An 8725-nucleotide genomic window follows, 5' to 3' on the forward strand; every position below is an offset into this window, starting at 1 on the left:
CAGAAGCCCTAGATTACCCAGATTGTCTGAATCACTCTCCAGTCCTGGAACCCTTTTATCACATGCCCCTGCCAGCTCTCATTGCCAATCTGCTTTCAGAGCAATGATAAAAATACCGAAGAGTTTTTGGCTTTCAACTTGTCATTTCCACAAACATTTTACAAGCAATATTCCTAGTTCGGCAAGGCTTCCTCCACAGACGTCTGTCTTTTGAGATCTGATGTCTAACCAGTCCAAATCCCATTGCAATGCTTCTTTGGCCTTGCTTTGGGCTGGAGACATGTGTTAAACAAATCACTGCAAATCAGAGTTCCAACTCTTCCCACACAGCCCCCTTTTTCAACCTTGCAATCCCATCAGATGCCCAAGCTAAAGCTCCTCTTCTATAAAGCCACACAGATTGGCCTCAGCTGTGCTCTGCCCCTTAACAGTTTAAATTCATTTTGCCTGGGTTAAAGGTTGGCTTAGATCAGCCCTTTCACCTTCCTTCCCATTTTCAAAGGTCGGCATGTAGAGGAGGAACAGGGAGAACATCTTCCCCACTTCAGGACTGAATAAAAGACTGACATTTAAGATTTAAAGTAACTGCATCTGCTGGGACGGGCTTGCTTTTGGCCCTGGCTATCTAACATGATCCCAAGCAACTCCAGAGGCCATTGTCTATGAATGGAACCACCCTGCTCTGAAAAACAAACTAAGTGAATTACACGAACTAGGTGGGTGTAAGACTAGCAACTGGGCCCCATCTCTGGTTAATGTACCACCCATAAGTCTAAGTTTTGGGTGGTGTATCATCTAAACTGTGGGTAGAGGTGTCCACGGCACTGATGATTTTGTGGTTGGAGGTGTCTGTGACACTCCGATGATTGTGTGGTAGATGCTTGGCCAGGCTGTTTAAGTTTTACCCATTGTGCCATCTCCTTCTAGTTCCCACCCAGTTCTGGTTATTTTCTTTAATCTCTTTCTTTTGTGTGTTAGAAGTGCCACCATAGCTACAACATTTCATTTGGAGGTGCCTGAGGTCATCCCTATGCTCTTTCTGAGAAGCACCAGCTGGAAAGAAGCAGATGGGTGTAGCTGCAAATGAAAAAAGCAAGGGCATTTATACTTGGGTAGGGTGATGGCAGCTCAGATCTAAGGGTGCCAAAGGGATATACATGCACCTCTAGGGTTGCACAGGGGTTCCCACAAAGCCTACAGCTTCCCAGGGCCAGGTGATTCATCAGGCCATTCAGTGTGCACTGAAAGCATGTTTTGCCAGCATGAGAAAAGAGTGTAAGCAGTGCTCAGAAATGCTGACTAAGGTGTGAAAACCTTTCTGAGGCTGAAATACGTTTATTAGCATACTGTGCAAATCTGAAGCGTAACCCTCTGGCAGACTGGATTTGGTTGGTTTTTTCACTTCTTTTAATTTGGTAGGAGAGGCATCACAGGGAGGCAAACTGCTTGAAGATCTCCCTCTTTTTGGCAGTAAAGCCTGTAACATGGCACTTGGCTGAAGTGCCAGGGATGACACCTGGAAAGATCAGATGCATAAACAGGATTTCCTTTTGTGTCACCCAGCCTGATGCGAGTGTTGTTTGAAGATTGAAAAGCAACTTCTGTTCTTTAGAGGAGTTTGCAGACTCCTCACAATTTCACTTCCCTGTGTATTACATGGGGTGCACATGGTGGTTTGGGAATAGCTGGGTTGAGAAACAGGGGTCTTGGTCTTGCAGACTATGGTCTTTGAGATAGCTATAAATGTGATTAAGAGCAGAAGTGTTTGTGAAGAGTAGGGTGCAAAATCGATGGGGAAATCCAGAGAGAGAGAAAAGTGGTCAAGCAGTTCCATGAGAAGCAGAAGTGAATCTACTATTTCCTGTAGTCAGCAAGGGAAAATATCTGGTGGAGAAACCTCAAAGCCTTGCAGTCCTACTCCTATGTCCTCTACACTCTTCAGTTCACTCTGTCCCTTAGGTGAACATTTATTGTAAGTATAAAAGAGAAAATTGGATTGAAGCTGACAGTGAGAAGCTGCACTGGACTTTTAGTGGCTGACAGAGAGGCTGGCAGGAAAGGATGGAGGATGGCCAGATCTAAGTTTCTCTCTTTAAGGTGCAATATCATCTCAACACATCCCTATCTAGCATGGGCTGGGTTTTGGGAGCCTTTTGGAGTTTGCAGCCCACCTACTGAGTATCATCAGTTTAAACTGAGCAAAGTGGTGTCAGAGGAGCTAAATATTCTAACAGTACTGGCGGCATTGTCCTTGCAGGATGAGTGGTGGTGGAAGATTATGAGTGTGTGACTGCTGATATATGAAATCCAGGAGCTAGAGAGAGACCAAGCCGCAGACTGCCAGCAGATTCAAAGGCTAGTATCATTTTGGTAAGTGCAGTTCTTGCTTGCCCCTGGACATGCTATACACAATCTTACCCTTCTCGTTGTTGTAGGTACCACAGACTCCTCAAGCACCCATCTGAGGGTAAAGGAAATAATTTGTTACTGTAGAAATAAATGATCCTCATCAGTGAGCTAGAGGAGGTTACCTGACTGAAATGGCATTTCAGGAAATATCCCAGCACAAGCAATGTTTCTCTTTACTTCACTAAGTCCAGGAGTTTCTCCTACACACCTGTGTAGATGTTCTCCAGTGAAGAAGGTGGCCATTCCCATGCCCAGCTCTCTCTCCAGGCAATGCCAGTGCTGAAATCTGTGCAGGGGTCTGCCAGATCTGAGGGCTAAGCCCTGGTGGGAGCTGCATTTCCTCACATATGTGATATCCTCTCTGTCCAATAGAGCACAGTGACTTCTACAGACACACATGGAAATTCTCCAGATGGACAAGCTGCCTTTCTAGATACTAATTAAGGGAGCAAGCATGTTAAAAACCAGCATAGCAAGAGGTTCTTAGAGAGGAGAGTGAAGCAATGTGCATTCCCTCTCTGCAGAGCAGGGATTTCACACAGCCCAGACAGTCAAGGCAAGCACCACCGAACAGCCCTCTCTGGATGACAGCACAATTAGCAAAGCTGTTAAGGGGATAAGAGCAGGCTTTGATCAATTTTTCCCCTCTGTCTGATGAGACTTCTGGCTGTCACACCAGGAATGACATGTATGAAACAGGAGCTTCCACGGCTGAGAAGAAGCTGGGACACTTTGCAGAAACAGCATGACCTCTGTCTGGCATTGCCACAGAGTCACAAGGATAGGACAGGACTTCTGGAGGTCTCTTGTTCAAACCCATGCACCGAGCAGGGCCAGCTGAGTTTCAAGCATCTCCAGGGATTAGAACCCACAACCCCCCTGGAGCCCTGTCCTGGTGTTTGAGCATCATCATGGCAAAAATTTGTTTTCAGTACATTAAGCAGTGATTTCCCACAGCTATTGTTAATTATTCCCCTGAGGAAAGTTGTCTACTTCACCTTTACACCTCCTCCCTAAATCTCTCTTGAGACATCTCTTGTTGAGGCTGACCAAACCCAGTGTCTTCTCACAGACCAGGTGTTCCTGCTCCAGTCAGTCACTTTTGTAGCCCTCAGCTACCTCTGCATGAGTGAAGAAGCAGCTGTGGAGCACATGAGCCTGCAGAGAAAGGCTGAGGCTCTGGCGCTGCACAGATGGATGCAGTAACAGAGAGGCAAAGGAGCTGGGGAGCTGACAGTGACACATATTCGGCACAAGAGACTTGGTGTGCCCTGGCGCTTCTGCTGCATACATTTAGTTTCAGAAAGGAAGAAAGAAATCAGGATGGGAAGGCAGAAAATGATGGGTTATTGAGGTTATGTATGATGTCTCCTGCTCATATATGTATCACTCAACACGGCAGATAAAGAGATGGCAACTCTTTATCTCGCCAGTAGAAAATAAGTAGAAAATAAGTATCTTGTTTGCAATTGCTGTCAGCTTCTGCCCCAGCACCTCAGCTTTTCCTGTTTGTGTCCCTTTAACTCTGCCGGTGTCAGATCCCTCGTCTCCAGAGGCTGGAGAATTGAACTGGGCTGACGGGGCTGGACGGACTGAAGGCGGACTCGGCTCCCAAGGCAAGTGGACAGATACTGCAAGAGCCGCTCTGCCCATGGGTGTGGCTGCCTGCTGCAAACAGCTTTCCCCACACGGTGCCCATGCCCCAGAGCTACCAGTGCTGAGGCAGCCCTTTCTAGCACACTTTTCCTGCGCAAACCACAAACATATTTTCTGGTCTGAGAGCACTTCTCATCAGGGTTTGAATTTTCAGAATAAAAAGTTATTTTAAAATTAAGAGCATGCATTTCAAACTAGCACAAAAAAATAACCCTCTTTAAGATATTTCTACAAAATAAGAGGCCAGAGCTTCACAGCCAACACCACAAACAATACTCTGGCAATGAAGCATTAGGAGAAAATGTTGCTATGGTCACAATAGCAAGATTGTTGTAGTTACCACCGTGTCACAGGAAACTGTCTCACACTTGAGGACATCTTTATTTCATGTTTAATCTTGCATGGCTTATTTTAAACAGAAGGTATAAAAACTATTGCTGTTGGTGAAATGTGGACCTGCAGGCTGGGATTCCAATCACTTAGCTCTAAGTGTCAGGAGTCAGGGTAGCTATACACCATCAGCGCCTACCACTGAGCAGTGTGTCCATGCTTGCCTTATATTTGGAAAAAGAAGTTTCATCAGTGTGGTCAGCAGTCTGCAAAGCAGTCTGTCTTGTCTGAAAGCAGATTTGGCCTGACCTGCATTGGATGAGATGCACTGCTGTTTGTTGGCTGTACTGACTACACCACCCACTAACAGGAGATGTGAACATCTCTATTAGAGACAGCCTATGGTCACTGAACTGAGTCACTTCTGTACAGGCAGCAGGGGATTCCTGTAAGAAGACGGTGACACTGTGACAGTGATAACTGCCAAGGGGTAGTTACTAGTTGCAGTTTTGTTAGCACTGACCTTTTCTTTCAGTCTCACCTTTAACAGGCTGGTTTGGCCGTGTTATCATCTCCCTGGGCTTCTGCACAGTGTATCACACTCAATTTCTTTCATCTCCTCCAGCAAGAGCAAGCAATGGATACTTACAAGCTCTTTATCCAGCCAGGGAGCAGACTGAATACAGCAACACCTGCACTCCTATAAGATTTTTGATTCCTTGCAAACAGAAATCTTTGCGGAGACTTGAACACTACATCCCAAAGGAGAGCAGATGAATTGACAGGTGCTCTGAGGTTTTGGGTGTGCAGACCAGTGAGGCCAGAGGTCACACACCTGCACCCCATACTCTCTTTGGATTCAGTCGAGGTGTATTCCTGGCTCCAGCCTCACAGCCAAAGCAGGAGCAGTCACGAGATGCTTTGTTGCTTGAGGAAAAGGGCCAATATAGTTTCTCTTCTTTTGATCATAGGAAGATTTTTAGAAAAGCCTCATCGAAGATACGCTCACTGCCAGCAGTGTCCCAGTGCAGACTTGCTCCTCTCATGTCAGCAAGCATCAGCTCAGGCCTGGCCAAACTGGGCGTCTTGCCACCCTTCCAGCCCAGGGTTAGCGTGTGGGGGAGATGCGGCTGTTGGTGTTGACAGGCACTGAATCTGTTCAACTGTTACTTGTGAAGTATCGTTTCCTGCCGAACACTGCCCCACAGGCTGGCAGAGCGTCTGCATTGCTCATGGTGCATGTACCACCTGCACAGATCTCAGCTTGCTGCTGCTCCTGCTGCACTGCAGTAAGCAGGGGCTTATGTGACAGCCCTTGAAATTCTCATTAATTTTTTTCTTATCCTAAAGAGTTAATTTTCAGTGAAGTACACGTGACAGCAGAGTCTGGGCTTTTGTCATAACGTAACTACCATCACCTCCACTGTAATACAACCCTCACTCAAATAAATAGTGACAAAATCCCAAAGCATGCTTGGTGCAGTCCCTCAGTATTTTACCACAGCACACATAAGATCACTCTAATGTTTTATTTTTACTCTTTCCATTTTGCCTCTAGCCAGCAAATTCATCATGACGGAAGCATATGCAGAAACAACAGGTGAATACGCTTACGATGAATACGCTTTCTCCTGCAATAAAATCGACATCCAAGAGTTTGGGAGAATATTTCTGCCAATATTTTACATTGTGGTTTTTGCTCTCGGCCTCACAGGGAATCTAATGGTGGTTTTTGCCATAGTGAAAGGCAATCAAAAAAGCATCACTGACATCTATCTCCTGAACTTGGCCGTCTCTGACCTTCTCTTTGTGATCTCCCTCCCATTCTGGGCGTCCAACACGGTCCGTGGATGGACCCTTGGGACTATTGCGTGTAAAGCTGTTTCCTCTCTGTACTACATCGGTTTCTTTGGGGGCATGTTCTTTATCACTGTTATCAGTGTTGACAGGTACTTGGCCATCGTCCGGGCAACTTATTCTCTGAAATCCAGAACAATAAAACATGGCTTCCTTGTAGCCTGCGGAGTGTGGGCAGTAGTGTTTTTAGTGTCAGTGCCACATTTTGTGTTCTCTCAGCTCGTAGAAAATGACTGCATTGCTGTCGTCCCACAGAAGCTGGAGAACATCTGGCCAGTGTTCTGCAATATGGAGCTGAACATTATTGGCTTTTTCATCCCAGTCTGTATCATATTCTATTGCTACTGTGGGATCATCAAAACCCTCCTGTCCTGCAAAAATCAGAAAAAAGCACGAGCCATAAAACTGATCTTGGTTGTGGTGATGGTGTTTTTTCTGTTTTGGTCCCCCTACCATGTACTGATTTTTCTAGATACTTTATATCACTATGATTTATTCACAAATTGCAACCAAATTAAGTCACTGGACTATGCAATGCACCTGACTGAAACCATTGCATTCAGTCACTGTTGTCTCAATCCTCTTATCTATGCCTTTGCTGGGGAAAAATTCAGGAAATACCTTTATCAAGTCTGCTTGAAGTACTGTCCATTCCTGTGTTTCTGTGGGCCCTGCAGTCGCTACCAGGTCACCCATTCAGTTAGTTATGCAGAAAGTGTGGTGAACAGCAACATAACCCTGAACACCAGCGACCAGGATGGTTCTGTCTTCGTCTAAAAGGCTCTGGGAAGGAGAAATGTATCAATATGTGTGTCCTGCAGGGATAGCAACTGCTGAGGGGTTGCCATTATCCGTATGAAGAGCCTTAATGGTTGCACTGAACTACTGACATGCCTCTTGCTAAGCATTAAATATTCTAAAACAGTAAAGATTTTAAAAACAAAAGCAGTACAATATGTCAGTGTTGAACATGGAATTGGATCAAGAGTAAGGAAGAGGGAAAGTAGAAAGAAAAGGAGTGCTCCGTGCCTAGAAAAGGAGGTGGAGAAGAATTTAAGGATAGGGAAGCTTTTGAACAGTTCCACCACTGCAACTTGTGCATGTGTCAGTGTACGTGCATGTGATACTGATGTACATAGACCTAAACTCATTTTTAAGGGAGGAGAAATCTCTTTAATGAATGGTGACTGACTTTTAGGAAAGGGTAATATTTTTGATAGTAAAGGGGTGTATTTTTGATGCTATATATCCATAAGGAAGTAATTTTGTGGTTATTGACTGCAACAAATGTTTTAACTGCGCATTCATATGTCATAAAGTCCCACTGTTTAACAATAAAAAGGAGTTCTTTCTGAACATGCGTTTAGTGTCACCAGTGCACCCTGTGTTTACAGCATGCAATAAATCAGAGCAAGGATCTCTAATTTATGTTCAAGGATTAGAGATATGCCAGTGGGTGTATCTCCCGATTTCCATGGGCTTGGCCTCAGCCAAATGCCAGAGCTCGGTGGAGTCCTTCACTCAGCACATCCCCGAGGGCTCTGACCAGTGGACATCAGCACCCTCTGGAACAAGGGGAGTTAGAAGTATGGGTATCCCTGTGCTTGGCCCAAGCATAGCACGATCAAGCTGAGCATGGTCTGTGCCTCACCCCCATGCCCTGCTTGCTACATGTTGTAAATCCCAGCCGTGTCTACACTGTCACAGACAACAGCTTTGGGGACACAATGACCACTTGCCCCTGCTGGTTACCACAGCCTTCCTCAAGCTTTGGGGCTTCTCCCACCACAGCTGATTTCCCCAGGGAAAACTTCAGCTGTACCCAGACTTAAACCATCCCAGAGGACGCATTTCCCACATGCACTTCACAGCCTCCAAATATCCTTTTTACTCGTGCAGTAACAATGCACTGGGGGAGAAAAATGTCCATCAGACAACTGAGTCCTTTACCTGGGCATCCCTGTCATCATCTGCTGTAAAAACAAAGGAGAATTTGTTGGCACTGTGGACTAGAGTTAGGTGAAGGGAAAAAGGACTGTTGCCAATAATGAAGCTGAGATCACCTTACAAGAAAAATCAAGGACCAATCTTACAAAATAAGTCCATGAGAGTGCAACCCTATTTCTATACACTGAAGAAACTGATAATATCTCAAATCAAAGTAACTCTCTCACTTCTGAACTAACACAACAAAGTTGTTTCAGAGTGTCAGGGGGAGGAGTAGGGCCTTTCCTTGTGGACCCTAGTACCATCTTGTTTCTAAAAAAACGTGGAGGAGAGAGTGTCCATTAAGCAATTTTCCAATGGCAATAATTACACAAACATTCCATTTTTTGCTACTGAACACTCATCACCCTCTACACTAAAAAAAAAAACAACCAAACCCCCTTTTCATAAAACGCTTTGTATTTGGTGGAAATATATTCTCTATGTTAATTTTGTAATTTTCAGCTATAAGTGGACTTCCACACTC

General features: G+C 45.2%; 1 protein-coding gene across 2 annotated transcripts; it reads left to right on the forward strand.

The window, feature by feature from the left end:
- Window positions 1–2281: 2281 nt before the first annotated feature.
- Window positions 2282–7613, forward strand: CX3CR1 (C-X3-C motif chemokine receptor 1). Of its 2 annotated transcripts, XM_017734515.1 has the most exons (3): window positions 2282–2370; window positions 3948–4025; window positions 5954–7613. In XM_017734515.1, the coding sequence occupies exon 3, from the start codon at window positions 5968–5970 to the stop codon at window positions 7027–7029; it is 1062 nt and encodes a 353-aa protein (XP_017590004.1). In that variant the 5' UTR covers window positions 2282–2370; window positions 3948–4025; window positions 5954–5967; the 3' UTR covers window positions 7030–7613. The 2 variants fall into 2 exon arrangements, with proteins under 2 accessions (XP_017590004.1, XP_017590003.1); XM_017734514.1 differs by lacking the exon at window positions 3948–4025.
- Window positions 7614–8725: the final 1112 nt, after the last annotated feature.

Source organism: Corvus brachyrhynchos, unplaced genomic scaffold (genome assembly GCF_000691975.1).
Source record: "Corvus brachyrhynchos isolate BGI_N302 unplaced genomic scaffold, ASM69197v1 scaffold94, whole genome shotgun sequence".
Taxonomy (NCBI): domain Eukaryota; kingdom Metazoa; phylum Chordata; class Aves; order Passeriformes; family Corvidae; genus Corvus; species Corvus brachyrhynchos.

What these genes read in the sequence shown, in the direction of transcription:
- CX3CR1 (XM_017734515.1), top strand. Translation starts at nt 5,968, where the DNA reads ATGACGGAAGCATATGCAGAAACAACAGGTGAATACGCTTACGATGAA.